Below are 19,289 nucleotides of genomic sequence, written 5' to 3' on the forward strand. Positions count from 1 at the left end.
GAATGGAGACACTGATTTAACGAGACGCCGGAGGAGGTCGTGACCGAACCGTCAAACACGACCCTAATTTTCCCGTTAGGAGTTTTCAAAACCGCATGATGAGGCAGGAAACAGTGCTCTGTAGCACTCCAATCTACCTTGGAAACCGACATGTGACCTAAGGATTCATACTCCCGCATAAACTCTACATATTTCTGCCGGAACACCGCGTCGCGCCTCATGCGTCTCTCCATTGACAAAAGTCTAGTCTCTGCTGCCTTCCTCGAACTGCCTAGCAGTGGGCGATTCGCCCGAAAAGGAAGTCTTAACAAGAACCGGCCCGAATAGAGACGACCCGTATTATTCTGGTAAAACAGCTCACATTCCTCCTCATCCGGGTTAACTCGATAAGCTGTAGGAGGTTCTTCTAGTTCCCAAAACCGTTGGACTACTTCCGAAAGCGTAGACCCGACCAGAAAATTGTCCGACCTCCTCGCAGCGACCGGCCGGAACGCAGGACCCAACAATACATGCCCCAATTTTGCGTCCATTGCAACCAAACCCTCCGCATGAAGAACGCGCTTCCCAGTCAGGAGCAGCTTCCCTAGTACATCCGCCCCAAGTAGTACGTCTACTGGCCCCGGGGTGTCAAACTTGGGGTCCGCTAGCCGTAAGTCTGAAGTCAATGACCGTATGTAACTGTTTACCTTCACCGGAGGGTGACGACCTATCACCTCAGGCATCACCAAAGCTGAGACTCTAAACTGTAAGCGAGGGTTGGGATTCGATGAGAAAATAAATGAAGTGTGACCGATCACGTCCGAAATTCTAACATTGCCCACTCCACGAATAGAATAAGAAGACTTGTAAATAGGATTGCCCAACCGTACTGCAAGGTTGCTCGACATAATACTGCCCTGTGCGCCGGAATCCAACAGAGCTCGAGCAAACACAGTGTTGCCATCCGAATCCAACACCCGAACAGAAGCGGTAGGAAGTAAAACAGCTTCTGGGGCTGGGGCAACACTGCAGTGAGCGGCAATTTCCTAGCGGGGGCCCGGGTCCCCGCTATCCCGGTCGGCGCGCGACGGAAGGTCGTAGCGTGCCAGCGGATCCCACGCTCCCACATAAGGCCCTCGTTTCCCGTCTCGCCTCATATACCTCCGTGTACGATGGCCAAACGGGCCAAACACTGGAGGGAGTCGCTCCAGCGTCGGCCGCTCCCTCAGCGGAGGGGAAAACCGTACTTCTGAGGGAAGGGGAGACAAGTGAGCAGGGCTACTCGATCCAGCAGGCGAACACGGCCCCGCACGGGGGGACAACGTGGCCACCCCGGCGTAGCTAGTGGGCATCCGCTGGCACCCGCCCGCAGTACCTAACCCGGCTCCTCCCTGCGAAGCTTCTTCCCGAGGGTCCACGCCGCCGAATTGGCGAGGGCTACGACCGGTGCGCTCACCGGTCGGCGAGGCTGGATGACTGCGTCCGGATGACCTCGGAGTGGCGGCAGACTCCAGACACAGGAGGGCATGGTGCCGACCGTCGCAATTAGGGCACAATTGTGGCTGTGGACAGACGCTCGCCGTGTGCGGCCCAAAACAAAAAAAGCACCATCGCCGCTGGGCAACGATGTTGCGTCTACCCCTGATGCGCGTCGACCGGAACCTCGGACAGGCGGCTACGTCGTGCCCGCTCTCATGACAGAAGGCACACCGTGGGCCTCCCACCGCTGCCATGAGCGCAGTCAGTCGTTGAGACGGCCCCCTCTTATCCCCTCCCCCTCCCCTCTGAGCAACCGAAACGGCGTGGCCGGAAGCCGGCACACGCGACCCAGAGGAGGAGGGTGGTGGCATAATCTCGTGTCTGCGACTTTCGGCTTCTAAAAATGCCAGCAGATTGGCCAGGGTAGGCAGTTCGTCCCTACCTGCGTTGTCCTGCTGCTCGAAGCGAGTGAGCACCTCAACCGGCAGCCTACCTGCAACAATATAAAAGAGCAGATATGACCATTGGTCTACTGGTAGACCCAGATTGCCCAAGGCCTTAGTGGCCACCGTAACTGGATTCAGTACCTCGGTTCTGATATCGGACGCCCGAGAAAGTTTGGGTATCGCAAACAGCCTGGCCAGCTGAGCGTCTACCAACCGTCGTTGATTTTGATATCGGTCGAATAGGATCTGGCGTGCGACCGCATAATTGTCGTTGGTGATAGGCAAGTGTGCCACCAATTCACCAGGTTCACCTCGCAGAGCACCCCGAAGCTGAGCCATCTTATAAGAGGCAGTCAAGTCCGACCGACCATGGACCAGGCTGTCAAACAAATTTATAAAGCCGACCCACTCGTTCAGATCACCGTGGAAGATCGGCAGGTCGATGGAGGGGAGGCGTGATATGACGCCTGACGAAGTTCCCGAACCTCCATTACCACCGGAAGGCGACTGCTTCTTAATATCGGCCACCCGTTGCAGAATGGCATCAGCGTACTCCTGACACTGGTCCACGTCAAGACCGATGGCATGGATCACCTCCTTCTCCACTTCGGACCCCAAAGCAACGAGGTCAGACAACCGATCGTACACTACCTCCAACCGTTCGTGCACCTGAGACGCCCTATCGAGCAATGCCGCATCCCTATCCGTTCTGTCAACCAAAGCATGAGCTGATGCGAACCATCGGAGCTCACTAGTCACCTTCCCGCGAATGTAGGACACCGACATGTTACTTGCAGTTTACAACCAGAACAAAAAAAAATCAAAAAAAAATTCAAAAAAAAATCAAAAAAAAAAATCAAAAAAAAATCAAAATAAAAATTCAAAACAAAAACAAAGGAATTATTTAAAGGAGTGTACGAGTGAGCCCACCAAAATATTCCTACTCCTAAGTATTTAGGTAACCTAGACCTCACCACTGTACCAAGGACACCCCAACAATAAGAACAAACTTAAAATTAAAAGTTATAAGATAGAAAATTGCTGATACCAGGTTTTGAGTTGTAACTAAACTCAAGCGCACCTGGCCTCTAGACTATAACTAGAAGCTAGTCACCAAACAGGACCCAATCAACAATTTACTATCACAAAGTATTCACACCGTTCAACGGGTAAGTCAAATAACAAAATTAAAATTAAAAATTAATTATATGATAGCAAATTGCTGATAAAAATTTGTGAATTAATTTTCAAACACTGATGGCCTCAGGACTATACCAAAGCCAGTCACCAAGCAGGGCCCACAGTCAGCAATCCACTACCACAAATTCAAACAAGTAATTTAAATTTAGAACAAATTAAAACAAATAACAAAAAATATATATAATAGCAAATTGCTGGTATAAGTTTTGAAATGACACTCATACACCGTTGGCCTCTGGACTATAACTAAGCTAGTCTCCAAACAGGGCCCAACCAGCAATCTACTACTACAAGTTCAACAAGTACTCCAGTTATATTCAATTACAAATGTGTTGCAGCTCAATTATACTAAAATATAAGTAGGAAGTGAGCTACAATCATACACAAATTAATAATAAATTATAAACCCAAACTGTAATAACATTCAGATTGTTACACACAATTATGCTTAAATAGATGTGGTAATCTACTGCTATGATGAGCAGAATTAACATAAATCTGTAGTAATAGTATGAAAATAGCTGACCACTGTAGCAGCTGTGTGCTAGGTCATAAACTCAGCCAGCACAGCTGTCCAACTCACGTACAATTAGTCAGCTATGCGCAGTGGAAGCTAATAAATCAGTCTTACTATTACTAACTATTACTACTCACTAATTTTCTTAACCAGGTGGATAGAAACACACTAAACGACCTGACCTAGGTCAGCAGAATGATAGTTTAAACAGAACCGAACCCTATGCCTACACTACTTCTGCTGACTAGTAACAAAATTAAGTGAGGTTAGACGTAAAAATTTTTACAATTCGTGGTAATTACTATAGATTTCACAAATCTAACCACGCTCTGCTACCAGAAATTGTTCGATTCGAACCCAGCGACCTCGTGGCAGCCTAGGGCTACGGAAACCAGCACGAGGTGCGCGTCGAACATGTGCCGCGATTCGCGGCGCCGTATGTACTATTTTAACAAAATATCATGCAATCACTCACCGGAACCGATGCCTTCGTCTTCTCACGCCGTATCACTTAGGGAGAAGGGTATGGGGCAGGAATGGATAAGGATTAGCGATGATACACAACTTTAGCGTAGACCGTCAATATACAGGTACCGTCCCGTTCGAGAAGCAAGACAAAGTGACAGATGTCAAATCGCGACGGCACCGTCAAATCGCGACCCGTGTTGCCGTGGTAAGAATTCAAAAACTAACGGATTGGTTTCGAACATTATAAACAAAATTATTATATAACAGGCTTCTACCACAATATTTACCTTTTACTATTGCAAGCGCCATGATCACTTGTGGACTGAAAACTACCTTTTTTTTTTTTTCCTACCTAAGCTGAGAGCCTTGAGAGGCTATGTCAGCGTAACCCTAACTTTTGTAGGTGAGCTCACGGGGCTCAAACCTGATGACGTTGCTAACACGAACCCTAGCAAGAGTCGTGCTTCGCAGAATCTACCACCGGATCGGAAACGCGACCCACTGAGAAGATCCGGCGAGAAACTCAGTGGGCTGTGTCTGAGAGTTAATTTACTCGTCGAGCCCTTCGTCGCAAGCGACGGGTTCGACGAGAACGGTGACCGGTGCTTGAATTACCTAAAAGCACCGTTAGTGGATCGGGCGGATCCGAGATGACGTGTTTTGGGCGACGTCGACTGCTTTCCATTCTGTCCGCAGGATCGGGAATGTAGTTACCGGCGGCCACGATGAGAGGGTTCTCGTGTCGTGCCGCTTTATCGAAGTGGCGCATGGACGCCGACTGCAGATACTTACTGATGGACTCTAAGTCCAGGTCGTCATGGAGGTCGACGTTCCTGACGAACCACGGGGCTCCGACGGCTATCCTGCAAAAACGGGATTGAATAATTTGGAATGACTTTAAGTGAGTGCGGGCCGCGTGAGCGAACACTACACTTGCATAGGTCATGACGGGGCGTATGCAAGTTTTGTAGAGTGTCACCTTATTTCTAAGGGACATTTTACTTCGCCTACATATCATCGGGTAGAGACGTCCTAGAATGAAGGCGGCACGATCGCGTACCGTCTTGGTGTGGGGGCGGAATGTCATCCTACTGTCGAGGGTGACGCCTAAATATTTGACCTTCGGGGCCCACGGTATGGGCTGGTCGAACATCGTGATCGGGCGAACGGCGGGGGCGGGGGTATTGACGCGCCTAGTCGGGAGGGGGATGCTCAGCGTGGTGTTCGGAGGGCGACCCCTTTTGAAGAGCACCGCTGTGCTTTTCGTGGGGTTAATGTCGATGCGCCACTTCCGGAACCACTGTCCCATGGTGGTAGCTGCGGTCTGAAGTCGTCGATGAAGCAACGCCTTCTTCCTACACGAGTAGTAGATGGCGGTGTCATCGGCGAAGAGCGCCAGATGGGTCTCCGGAGACCGGGGTATATCGTTGATATACAAACTGAATAGTAACGGGGAGAGGGCGGAGCCTTGCGGGACTCCGGCTGCGACGTGACGGGGCCGGGAACGCGTTCCCTCGACTCGATATCGGAACGAACGGTTCGACAAGTAGTCTCGTATGATGAGCACGAGTCTGTCTGGCACTCCCATGTTATACAGTTTGAATATCAAACCGTTGTGCCAGACTTTGTCGAACGCCTTCGCTATATCGAAGAAGAGGGCTCCTGTCGGAATGGGTTTCCGCCTGTTCAGCCCTAGTAAGATGTGCTCCGTGAGGCGGTGCACTTGATGGACGCACGAGTGTCTGGCGCGGAATCCAAACTGCTCGTCTATAAGAATTTTATTCGCGGATACGAAATCCCAGAGGCGTTTACGAAGGAGCCGTTCGTATAATTTGCCTATCGCCGGGAGGAGACTGATGGGGCGGTAACTCGCGGTTTCGTTATTCGGTTTGCCCGGCTTGTGTATGCCGATAACGTCCGCTTCTTTCCACGCCGCGGGAAAGATGCAGTTCGTCATAGCAGCATTTAATATCGTGGCCAACATCGTTATCAGTTGGGCTGGTAACAGTTTTAGCGCGCGGTTGCGGATGCCGTCGGAGCCGGGAGCTTTCCGTGGTTGTAGGCTATCGATCGCCTCCTTAACCTCGGAAGTGGTAATGGGGGGTAACGCGTCCGAGGGCGGCAGGGAAGCTCTGCGCTCGACCTCCCTGTCGACGAACTCGGTGTGTTCGGGGTCCGCGTGTTGAGTGCTGGTGGTGCACTGTTCTTGCAGTGCATCGGCCAGCAACTCTGCCTTGTCATCGTCATCGTAAGTCGGTGGTTGGCCTGAGGGGCGTACGAGAGGCGGCATAGTGACGATAGTTTCGGACTTGAGGGTCCTAGCTAGTCGCCAGTATGCTTGGTGAGTGGGCGCGAGTTCTTTTAAATAACTATCCCAGTTTTCGTTTCGGGCGTCGCTCAAGCGGGATTTGACCTCCCGCTGTAAGCGACGCATCCGAGTCCGGTTTGAATCCGTGGGATATCGATCGTAGGCCCGGATTGCCGCGTTCCTAACTCTAACGAGGTCCCTAAGATCGGGGGAAAGTCTGATGCGGTGGAAGCTATCCTCCACATCGACTTGCTTGGAAGATCTTGTGATCGCCGTCGAGACGTGATCAGTGAAGATGTTTATGGATTCGACGGTATCCTCGGGGGATGGAGTTGAATCCGGGCCGCAAGGGAGGATTGGTGGAGCGGTGTCAGCTAAGCACGTGCCCAGCTTCTTCCAATCCACCATGGTCCTCGTATCTGGTTCGCGGTTGAGTGGGCGACCGAGCTGCATGACGACAGGTCGGTGGTCTGAGTCGAGTTCTGACATTGCCTCGATGGAGCGTAAGCGCAGAGTTACGTTCCTCAGCAGTGCCAGATCTATTGTGCTCGGACGACGCGCGGCGTTGTACGGATAGCACGTGGGGGTCGGGGGGTTGAATATTTCGAATGTGAGGTCGTCTATGAACGCGTCGAGACGCCTACCGTTCACATTCGTGCGATGGCAGTTCCACCTAGTGTGGTGGCAATTTAAATCGCCTGCCAGGATGACCGCGTCCCCCATACCGAGCAGTGTCTCGAGGTCACTGCTCAGGAGGGGTTTGTCAGGAGGGAGATATACGGATGCGATGACGATCGGCTGGTGTCCCGTCAGCGCGATGCGGCACGAAAACTACCCGTAGAGTGTTAGGATGTTGTCTATCATTTTTAAATGGTGGAGGCTATCGTCGAATCGATTTCTCATCAATAATTCTAACCATGATTATCCAGACCATAAGATTATCTAGGCCGTTATCCCCGAATATTGTCAAATGAACCCATCCAAACAGATGAACATGCAGAGAAAAATGACTAAAAACATCCTTAAATATTTAAATTTTGCGCAAATAATTATCCAATTCCTGAAACTTTAAAATAAGTAATTTAGAACCCTTGCTAGGTTAGCAGGATATTTAGTATAAATCCTTGAAGACTTCAATAGGTTACTGTGGGTTTTGGACTTTACATAATTTCTCGATTTTTTATCCTTCTTAGTCGTGATAACTTTCTCTTGTGACGTCATCCATTGGTGACGTAAGAAGCCTGAAGCCAACAACCAGGTGTAGCGTGGGCGAGGATAAATTGTTAATGCTCTATCCGAAAATAGCCTTAGTCGGCACTGTCTTCACGAATACTCCAGTTATTTTCGAGTCGTTAAGCTAATGTCGACATTTAGTTAGGGATACGAAATAATTGTTGGTCGTATAATCTAATACTGCTGCATTACGTATTATTAGAGGTTTTTTTGAATTTATTTTTTTAAATTTGGAATTTAGACTTATCTACTTAATCAGATAAAGCGTTTTTGAGTTTTCAAACATTAGTGCCCTCACTACAACAATCTTAAGACAACTAATATTTATTTGGTAAAAAAAATCTATATGTACCTATAATACATATTTAAAATTTTTATATTCTAAAGATAAAACAATTGGGAACACGAAGGAATAATTAAAAATAATGTGTTAAAGCCTTAATAGAAATATGTATATGTAGTGTATTTTAAGTGTATTTTCTACATCGACATATTATGTACTACGTACGTCGTAATCTCGATGATTTTCTATGATTATACCGATCACAGCTACAAAGACAAGGTTAACTTTTTTTATGATTCTACCAGCTTTTGTATTTTAGGATAAGATTTGATAAATGGATATAGGACAACATTTAGCAATGTTTTGCCACACTTTTACCAAGGCCAAAATGTATGGCAACCAGTTTAAGCTCTACATATAATATATTTAATTATTCCGTATCTGAATTGTTTTAGTGGCTCCCAAATGAACCTATGCAATGGCGCTGCGGGTGCAGCAGGAATCACAACTCTCGTTCCCAAGATCCCAAATGGCTATGGAGATCAGAAAAAACCAATGGCGACTCTCACACACCTGCCAAAAAGACCTCCAGTGGACATAGAGTTCTCTGATTTATCCTATTCAGTCAGCGAGGGCAGGAAGAGAGGTTACAAGTCCTTGCTTAAATGCATCAATGGTACCTTTCGATCTGGGGAGCTGACAGCCATTATGGGGCCTTCGGGGGCAGGGAAGAGCACACTCATGAACATTCTAGCCGGATATAAGTAAGTGGGTTTTATGTTATCAAAATAGATTAAAGTGTATAGTGATTAGCAGTGTTATGTTATTTGCCACTAAATTTTAATTATTAGCACTATAAATTGGATAGTACAACACCTTTTTTTTTTTTTTTTTAACGCTGGGGAATCCATTTACGGATACCCGGTCCGGGGGGGTAACGAACCGGGTTATGTCGGACTCCGGCGCCTCCTGAGAGGAAGGTCCTCCACCTCCCCGAATTCCTCGCAAGAGACTACGCCTTGAAAAAGGCGCGCGAAGCACTTGCCCCGCAGAACGACTACCGACTAAACCCCATCGAGCTCCACCACACCGGCTACACCAGACATACGGTACCGCAGTGCGCGCCGAAAGTCTGCCTTCGCCGGTACCCGTCCTCATGATAAGACGGGATTTCATCTCCGGGAAAATCCCGAAGGACGTCATTTCGGGAGATACACCGTGGGCGGCGCACAGGAGCCACCTTGCACCGCCCCACCACTGGACCGACAGTCGAGTACCGGGCGCCCCCGCACCCGCCACCTGATAGTCCCTACGGGGACTGAGCGGGAGCTTCACGCCCGCGCCGGCCATCCCGCCTTCTGCGCTGAGGTGCTGAAGAGGGATCCCACTCCCTTTCACGCTCCTCAGCCTCACGGGACGCCATTACCAGGTCACAAAACCTGGCCATGGCCTCCCACGAGCCCTGATCCTCTAACATGCGGGCGACGACAGCCCGCAGGGAGAGGTTTCTCCCCAGCACCGCGACGAGATCTCGCCGCGAGTGCTCCCAACGCGGGCACGTTTCGAGCGCGTGCTGCGCGTCATCGTCCGGGTGCCCGCACTGGTGGCAGCCCGGGTGTGGCTCTCTCCTGCAGACCTTCCACAGGTACCTCCCGAAACAGCCATGTCCCGAGAGGACCTGCGCAAGGTGAAAGGAGAGTACGCCGTGACGCCGATCCGACCATGCCTCCAGCACGGGCACCAGGGCCCCGAGGGTGCGCCGGCGGGTGGCCGAAGTTTGGCCAAGTTCTTTCAGCAATCGCTCTCTCCACTTAGCGTATGCTACATGACGCGCAGCACGCTTCCACCGACCGACAGCCGACGGGCCGGGCGACCGCCCCCGACTCAAGGCCTGCGCCTTACGCCGATATACCGCAGCCAAGATTTCGGCCTCGAGGTCCCAGGGTAGGGATCCGGCGAGAGCGCAGGCTACATCTTGAGAGATGGTGCGGTACCCCCTGATGACCCTCACCGCAAGCGCCCGCTGAGCTCTATGCAGCAGAGCCGCGTTTCTCGCGGAGAGTGCGGGCGACCACACGGGAGCACCGTACAGGGCCATACTGCGCACCACCCCAAGGTACAGTCGCCGAGTACCGGCGCTGCATCCTCCGACGTTGGGAAGAAGACGGGTCAGCGCACCTGCCGCCCCCATGAGCCTCGGAACCAGCGCCTTAAAATGGTGGTCGAATCTCCATTTGCCGTCCAGCACGAGGCCCAAATACTTGAGCTTCGGCTGGACAGCAATGGTGACACCCCCGACTACGAGATTCGCGCCTTGAGGTGGCCCTTTCCGAGCTGAATGGAAGCACACTGCTTCGGATTTTTGGAGGGCCACCTCGAGGCCGAGTCTCTTTATTCGTCTTACCACAGTTGCCACTGCAGCCACAACCAGGACGGCTGCTGACCGGTAGTCGTCTCCGCGAGCCGTCACCAGCGTGTCGTCAGCGTAGCAAACCACTTCGACGCCAGGCAGGTTAGCCCCGCGGAGGACCCAGTCAAAGCCTATATTCCAAAGGAGTGGACCCAGTACCGACCCTTGTGGAACCCCACGCGACACTGTTTTTCGTCCCCACCCACTCCGCTCGGGGAAGATCACCGCCCGCCCTGAGAGATAATCCTCAATCAAATTACGGAGACCGGTGGGGACGCGGTGAAACCGTAATGACTCCACGATCGTGCTCCAGGGGATCGTGTTGAAAGCGTTGGCAATATCAATCGATACAGCCAACAGTACACCTCCCCCAGAGCACGCCTGGTCGGAAAGATCGCGGACCCGTAAGACCGCGTCCACGGTCGACCGACCTCTCCGGAAGCCATATTGGTTGGACGCGAGATCCGGCCCAATGTTCTCCAGGTGCTGAACAAGACGCCCGGCAACCACACGCTCAAGGAGCTTACCGGCCTCGTCCAACACTACTATCGGGCGATACCCGGAGGGCTCGTCTCTAGGGCGACCGTCCTTCGGGATAAGCACCAGCCGGCCCGTGCGCCACGGCTCCGGGAAAGGATAGTACAACACCTGGAGTTTACTAAGTAGTTAATTAATTTTTTTATGGGCTTAAACATTCTTTTATAATAATTTTTTTTCGAATATTATCGATATTGTTGTTCGTTCACTTTGTTTATTTTCATCTCATCCACATCCATTATTATTTCAAATAATAATAATATAATTTATGTTGATGTTAAATCACATAATCTCAAAATATTCTAAAATATGTCTAGCGTACGAAAATAAGTTTTCATTTTGGTCTCGACACAAACTACATTTGAGTCTGCAGCCATGACCCGAAGACAGAAATAGAATTATAGTTTGTGGATGTTCAGTTAGAGGTCCGAAATAATCTGCTTTAGGTATACAGTTCTTTCAGTCGCCGATCCAAATCACTTCATTAGTCACTGAAATGCTTACAAATATTAATTATTTATTTTTGTGGTCTTAAAATCTACATTCTAGACATCTAGATTGTTGAAGTTTAATTAGGTCATAAAAATGGGTATGTGGGGCTAGCTGACAGTGATTAGGTATTGTTTCTGCAATTTTTCGTGTAAAAATATCACACACTATATCGTTTAAAATATAAACGGAAATAAAACTATAATTGGCTGAACGCCAGGTTAACTTGAATATATTAAAGGCTATTTCAATTTTTGAATCCTTTCAGAACATCAAACGTCAGCGGATCAATCCTGATAAACGGAAAAGAAAGAAATTTGAGAAGATTCAGAAAACTATCCTGTTATATAATGCAGGATGACTGCCTTCTACCTCATTTGACGGTCCGGGAGGCGATGTATGTATCAGCTAACCTGAAACTAGGGAAGGACATGACAGCTACAACAAAGAAGATAGTCATCGATGAAATATTAGAAATGCTCGGTCTTATCGAGGCCGGTGATACTAGGACCATAAATCTATCAGGAGGACAGAAAAAAAGACTATCAATAGCCTTGGAGCTAGTTAACAATCCACCGGTGATGTTCTTTGATGAACCAACTTCTGGATTGGATAGTTCCTCGTGTTTCCAATGCATATCATTATTAAAATCTTTGGCTAGAGGCGGCAGGACGATAATCTGTACTATCCATCAACCGTCTGCCCGATTATTTGAGATGTTTGACTTTTTATACACTTTGACTGATGGGCAGTGTATCTACCAAGGCAAGGTCACGGGTCTCGTGCCATTTTTGTCGTCAATGGGGCTCCACTGTCCAAGCTACCATAACCCTGCTGATTATTGTAAGTTATGTTGTTTTTTTTATGTATACTTATTTCAGGGTTGTATGTTAGTCGATGCTAAACGTATTAATTTCTTATTCCAGTAATGGAGGTAGCAAGTGGTGAACACGGTGAGTGGGTTCACAAGCTAGTAAGAGCCGTGAATAAAGGAAACTGCGGACGGGGACAGTCTTCTTCCACATCATCATCATCGTCGTCCGTGCCTCAGAATGTAAATTACAATAATCAACCGAATAAGAATAATACTCAGAAAGAAGCTCTTTCTATAGTTGTTGGTGAGTATTTACATAAATATGCTTCTACTAGGTGAAGGCCAGACGATGTTTGTTATTTTGGGGTTTTGTGGAATTTACGCCTCGATTACTGAAGAATGAGTGGTCTATCCCTAGTACTATTTTTACTGCTAATAAGTCAATTACTCGTGTCAGTTTAAGAGGGATATTCCTAGGATAGGTCAATATTGACAACTTATTATCGAAGATATCTCAACTTAACGACGTTTATCAGTGTTTGTTTACCTACTTGAAATTCCAGTTTTAATGCTCCTAAGATTCTATCTATCATCAACTTTTTATCATCGCTATCTTTATCACTTTAACCAAGTCTACAGCGCAATGTAAAAAAGTTTAAAAAGAGTTTTTAGATGTGTGTGTCCATTATTATTTAGTTTAATTAATAATTTAATTCTTAATTAATTTATCTTACAAACAATCATTTACAGACAAACCAACGTGTACTGTGATAGACATGTCAGAACCGGTTCTCAATACCGAAAAGCAGAACATTCCAAACTCTACGAACCTCGCTCCTGTAACCTGCACCACTTCGCTATTAGACTCCAGCGAGAGTTTCACAAAGAAGCCAGTTAAAACCGGTTTCCCGACGTCAGGGTGGAAGCAATTTTGGATTTTATTGAAGCGAACCTTCCGAAGTATTCTTAGAGACCAGACATTGACGCATTTAAGACTATGTTCACATACGATCGTGGGATTGTTGATTGGTTTCCTCTATTACGATATAGGGAACGATGCCGCCAAAGTGATGAGCAATGCTGGATGCATTTTTTTTACCGTTATGTTCACCATGTTTACTGCCATGATGCCTACCATACTCACATGTGAGTTCCTTATTTTAATTACAATAGATTCTAATATGAATAATTGGTGACCACATACTCTGACATGCTGTAGAAAAGACGGTCTATACACAGCGCAGCGAGAATCCCAGCTCATTACCAACATCAGATATTAAGTCGAAGTCTCAAACGCAAAGCAACGATGAATACAACATCTTCATGATGATAATGGTAACTGGTGAATTTGGACAAGATTGTGGTAAAGTTTTTTTGGGAAACCTTTAATGGGTTTTGAAAATTACGACACTAAGGCTCTGTATACCCAACCGCCCTTTTGGATGGCTTTGTTTAACAATAACAGCTTAATATGTTTTTATTTTTTCAGTCCCGACAGAGATGAGCGTATTCGTGAGAGAGCATTTAAATTACTGGTATTCGTTGAAGGCTTTCTATTTCGCAAAAACAATGGCAGATCTACCATTTCAGGTAATTTTATTTGTAGATTAACTAGGGTATTCCACAATATTTTCTACTATTCTTTCAATCCGGTAGTAAAAACAAAATTCTTTAAAAGTATAAATTTGTATTAAAGTGTAATTTGTAACCAGTGAACTTACAAGAGCTGATGTTACCATCATGTCTTTATCATCATTTACTTTAAATTCTCCTGTGAAACCCTTGGTCGCTTCTTACAACCCGCACGGTAATAAATGGGAATGCTGCTATAATAAGGTACCTCCCAATTTAAAAATAAAATCAAATTGCGATAATATGTCCTCCACTAACCATTTCAAACTGAGTAAGACAAGAGCTTGAGCGTCGATGTGGAACAAAGTTAATGGTTAGCCTTCTCCATGTGTCACGTTGACTTCTTTAAAATATTTTTTCCATGTCCATTTCCAGATAATATTCAGTGGCGTCTACGTGATCATAGTGTACTTCATGACGGGCCAGCCGATGCAGACCGATCGAGTGCTGATGTTCACGACCATCAACATACTCACGGCGCTAGTCTCCCAGTCTCTAGGACTTCTCATCGGTGCCGCCATGAAGATCGAGACTGGGGTGTACCTGGGACCGGTCACGACAATACCGGTCGTCTTATTCTCCGGTTTCTTCGTAAACTTCAACGCAATACCAAACTACCTTCGATGGCTGACGTACTTAAGCTATGTTAGATATGGCTTCGAAGGAGCCATGCTGTCGGTTTACGGGTTCGGAAGGGAGAAGCTGTATTGTTCGGAAGCATACTGCCATTTCCGGAACCCAGATCTCTTCTTGAAGGAAATGACGATGGATAAATCGAACTTTTGGATCGACGTTGGAGCTTTAAGCGCTCTGTTCGTCTTCATAAGAGTAATCTCATATTTAGTTCTAAGGTTTAAATTGAAGATGATGCAATAGTGAATCGGTTGAAGTTTTTCGTTTCAATCGAGTTTACCAGATCTCGTTTGGAATCGGGATATCCGGTCTCGTTGAAAGGTCATTTACGCTCAAACGCTAGCTTTCCGATAGTGTTTTCGTTAGGAAAGGTCACGATAAATCGCGAGATAAACTAGATAGCTAGGCAGCACGTGTGCGGCAGTCGTACGCCCATTACATGTCACGGGTGATACCTTCAGAGTATATTTTAGTTAGTATCGACACATTTATGAATGACAACCAATTATTATCGAATAATTTTGTTTATGTTTTATCATAAAAGGAATCAACATAACAGTAATTAATTATGTTTACAATGTGATGACATCAGCAATGGTGGCTATAAGCCCATTTTCGTCCGAAAACGTAAGGCAATAATGATAATAATCGTGGCATTTACATTTTGGTGTGTAATTAATTAAATTAACAATTAATTCGCACTACGAGTAATATAGTCAGGTGAATTAATTTGCCTATTTAATTATGATAATAATGGCACGATCTATCATTTAATAAGCTTGATCTTTAGACGGCGCAGTAGTGTTATTCTGCTAATTCTGTACAGACGAATGTTCATGCAATCACCGCGAGTGATAAATTCACTAAAAAATTTTAAAAAAATGACAAGTTTCCCTGTTAATTCTAGTTTTTAGTTGTGTAACATCACCGCGCGTGATTAATTCACTTAAAATTTGTTAAAAAAAATAACAGGTTCTCCTGGTAATTCTAGAATGTTAGTTGTGTAAGAAATAATGAATTGAAAAAGCTGTTGTTTACTTTCGAGTGCTAAGATCAAACTATTTCGATGCGACGCTGCCATGATAAGTACAGGTAACTGGCAATTTTTTATGAAATCACCAAAAAGAATTTCATGAAAATTGAGATCTTAAATATTAATTAATCACTGTTGAACGTATTAAAAGCGTGCAATAATGACATAGCTCGTGTGTCAAGACTACAGTGCGTGATCCTCATTCGTCAGCGTGAGTTTTTTTAACAGAATAACACGCCGTCGATACATTAACCAACCAAATTAAAGTTCTACATTCAGGCATTAAGTCGTAAACCAATGATTTCAATATTTGTAAAAATTCTCTTGTAGTCCGTTGATCAATCAAAATGTTCTAATCGGTTAAGAAAACGATTGATTCATATAAACCATGTGTGAAATACAATTAGATCTATTAATTTGCCTCTAATGTCTACAAAGATAACTTCGTTTATTCCAGTTTATTATATGTATTATCTAATGACCATGCTTCATTAATTAAATTAATAAGTTTAATTAGAATACCCAATTTGCATTATTATACAAGTTATTTCTTTGCACTTGTATTACAGTACAGAATGTCAATGTACTTATCACACATTTTATAACTAACATAAGTAAATCTACTCAAATGTTTTTCTGTGATTTTGAAACATTCAATCGTTCCGTCTTTGTTATGGCATCCAAATAATAGTAAGAGAAAAAAAGACAATTGTTTGTTGAGTTATCAGAATATTGAATGTTTCGAGTTTCTTAAGAAAATCAAGTTGGTATTATAAATGTTTTGAAATTAATATCAGATGCGGTCGTGGACTTAAATTTGTGTGGTCGTGGTTCAAATCCGTATATACGTTTGCATATTGAGTGTGGCGTGAGATTACTGATAGTTACATTATAATGTAAGCCTTGGGAGTTGGAACGGGTTGAAAATCACACTTTTACTATTGAAGAAGGAACATTAAGTTATTAATTTTTAAAAAAGGTGATATTGATACTGGCGGAGACCAGAGATAGGTTATCAGTTGGATCATTTTAGTAAACTAGTATTATATCGAAGGATTAAAGGATATATGGCTTAAGCGACATTTTTGCAACTTTACAGGACACGTAATTAAAGTTTAAAATTTGGAAAAAGATATCATAACAAAAAAACTTCTTCAGCTGTTTTAATGGGGTAAACTTAATTGAAGTACAATTAAAAATATCGAATTGTTGATGCTAATGCCAAATAAAACGGGCATTTTATTACAAAGATAAATGTCAAGCAAAATGTCACTTAAACCAAACAAACAGTCTTGCAACCCTCGATATTCATTCTTCGGTTGCTACTTCGCGGTCGTACGTAGACTTAGTAAATAAAACTAGTATTGCGGATTAATATCGCGTTCTTTAAATGTAATTATTATTTGAGTCGCCGCAGCCGCAAAAACTGTAAAGCATTTCGACGCTTGTAAGGCAAACGAGACTAAGCGACAATGCGTGAACTTTACAGTAGACTAATTTCAAGTTGATATACCTGAAAAAAAATCTATTTTAACGAATCTAGCTGTAGGATTGTAATGATTTTAATAGACCTAGAGATATATATTTTTTTGCGCATCGAATATGGTTATTGCCTATCATTTATGTACAAAGCAGTTATTGTCGCGTAGTCACGTTTGCTTTTCAAGCGTCGATTTGAAGCGTCTACATACTAAATGTGGTTTGAGACAATCGTTAACACGTTTACTGCGTTATCCGGCTTAAAAAGCCCCATGAGCGACCATCATCTCCTATGCCATGCTATGCTATGTGTGTATTCATAAACGGACTTTTGTGAGGCCTATAATGTCTCAAGCGCACTATAAAGAAGTCCAATCTTGCCTCAAAAATACCTCATATACGCTGCCTGAAAGTCCCTCAAAAATTATCCCGCAGGCAGGGTGTTAAAGTTTGCACTCTCGCTTTGAAGACGCTGGCCTCCTGGCTATCACCAATCCCTTCATTCTACAAAACGTATTGCGTTCACACTACAAGCCTTTGTTCGCTTAAAAGTTAAGACAAACCTTTCTGAAGTCGAAAACAAAAACTCCAAACTGTTAAAATGTTAAACTGAAAAATAAGTTCATATTTCAAACGAAAGCCTCACTCGGCTCGTTCAAACTCCTCTGGCTCTGATGGATATAAGCCTTATTGTTAACACCCTAAGCTCTAAATAGACACGTAGAATATTGATACGGTTTTTAAACAATTAGCTTCATAGGTGGCAGATTTGTAATAAATAGTTTTATAATTGCCAGTTAAGATTAACAAGACCTAAGTTATGGGTTAGCAGTCCTTTGCAACTTCTTAGCTGTCCACCAGGAGACGAGCCCACGGCAAGTGTTTAATGAGTCAATAGAAATCAAATCGTAATTGTCACCACTAACCTTTGAACGTGTGATAAAAAAAAAAAAAGGTGGTAGGTCCTTTTGTGAGTCCGCACAGGTAGGTACCACCACTCTGCCCATTTCAGCCGTGAAGCAGTAATGCGTTTCGGTTTGAAGGGTGGGACAGCCGTTGTAACTATACTTGAGACCTTAAAGCTTAACTCGAGGTGGGTGGCGCATTTACGTTGTAGATGTCTATGGGATCCAGTAACCACATAACACCAGGTGGGCTGTGAGCTCGTCCACCCATATAAGCAATAAAAAAATATCTCAATTGTATTGTAGTACCTAATCATATTCAACCTTATGTCTCGAGGTTAGTGGTAGCATTTACTTTGGAATGTGAATTTGGACTACACTAAAGTGTGCAGTATTCATTGCTGGCTAATTTTAATGTGTAATAAATGACATTGGTGTTAATTCGTTAGCTTATCGCCAAAATCCAAGTATCGTTTTTGTAATACAATTATTTCCTGATTGTGTAATATGAAGCGTATAATTCACCAGGACTGAAATATACCTTACATTTAATACCATTACATTACAGAATTTAGTTACTAAAATATATCAAATTTCTTAACAAAAGCCGACTTTGGACTTATGTAATACAGTTATCGTCACTTCTCAATCAGTCACTGTATAAAATTAATTGGCAATTATCAAACGATTTTCTAGTTATCGATACTTTAAGATTTTTTGTTAAGGAAAAAAAAATCGGGCCCATGACTTATTGATAAGTTCCTTTCACGTTTAAAACATTAGTATTTTTCATCGATCGTATTTATAAAAATGTACACGACAATCTTAGAGTTATTTTAGACGTCTTTAGCTTATGAAAATCAATTATTTAAAATATAGTGTAAAATAATTTTAGAATAATGTTTTATGGATAATTTTAATTGCGCTACGTATGGTTTCTATTCGGTTAAATCCCTATGGCTATTCTGATTACCAGTATTTATCGATAAATACACGACTGTGATTTTTATAAATAATTTTTGTTTTAATTGTTAACCTCTAACGAACGCCAAACACATAATTATAACAACCTCTACAGTTTAATCTCGTGTTTATATGTTTCCTGTTATATCCTTTCAGACTTTTTTATTGCTTAGATGGTTGGACGAGCTCATAGCCCACCTGGTGGTAAGTGGTTACTGGAGCCCATAGATATCTACAATGTAAATGCGCCACCCACCTTGAGATATAAGTTCTAAAGTCTCAGTATAGTTACAACGGCTGCCCCACCCTTCAAACCGAAACGCATTACTGCTTCACGGCAGAAATAGGCAGTGCGGTGGTACCTAACCGTGTGGACTCACAAGAGGTTCTACCACTAGTAGAGGTATGATATTAATAGATACATTTTAGTCGGAGTTGTCGTTAGGCTTGTTGAGGGTCGCGGGAACCAACTGGATGCAGG

General features: G+C 44.6%; 2 protein-coding genes across 3 annotated transcripts in view; one reads left to right on the forward strand and one right to left on the reverse strand.

Annotated features, from left to right (window-relative positions):
• The window catches only part of Atet (ABC transporter expressed in trachea), a 53,419-nt gene extending 34,558 nt beyond the window's left edge, over positions 1-18,861 (forward strand). For both annotated transcript variants that reach the window (XM_028180228.2, XM_089732141.1), the window contains exons 3-8: positions 8,369-8,677; positions 11,618-12,192; positions 12,276-12,467; positions 12,914-13,309; positions 13,653-13,753; positions 14,171-18,861. In XM_028180228.2, coding sequence (XP_028036029.1) covers positions 8,369-8,677; positions 11,618-12,192; positions 12,276-12,467; positions 12,914-13,309; positions 13,653-13,753; positions 14,171-14,671 — 2,074 coding nt within the window. In that variant the 3' untranslated portion in view covers positions 14,672-18,861. The remainder of the gene's footprint in view (positions 1-8,368; positions 8,678-11,617; positions 12,193-12,275; positions 12,468-12,913; positions 13,310-13,652; positions 13,754-14,170) is intronic.
• On the reverse strand, positions 1,026-2,690 carry LOC149501856 (uncharacterized). The gene has a single exon (XM_089732142.1). It carries the CDS (start codon positions 2,688-2,690, stop codon positions 1,026-1,028), a length of 1,665 nt encoding a protein of 554 aa, XP_089588268.1.
• Positions 18,862-19,289: the final 428 nt, after the last annotated feature.

Source organism: Bombyx mandarina, chromosome 12, assembly GCF_030267445.1.
Source record: "Bombyx mandarina strain Sakado chromosome 12, ASM3026744v2".
Lineage (NCBI taxonomy): Eukaryota > Metazoa > Arthropoda > Insecta > Lepidoptera > Bombycidae > Bombyx > Bombyx mandarina.

Bases quoted from the DNA above. Each gene is read 5' to 3' on its own strand.
- LOC149501856 (XM_089732142.1), bottom strand. From the start codon at position 2,690: ATGTCGGTGTCCTACATTCGCGGGAAGGTGACTAGTGAGCTCCGATGG.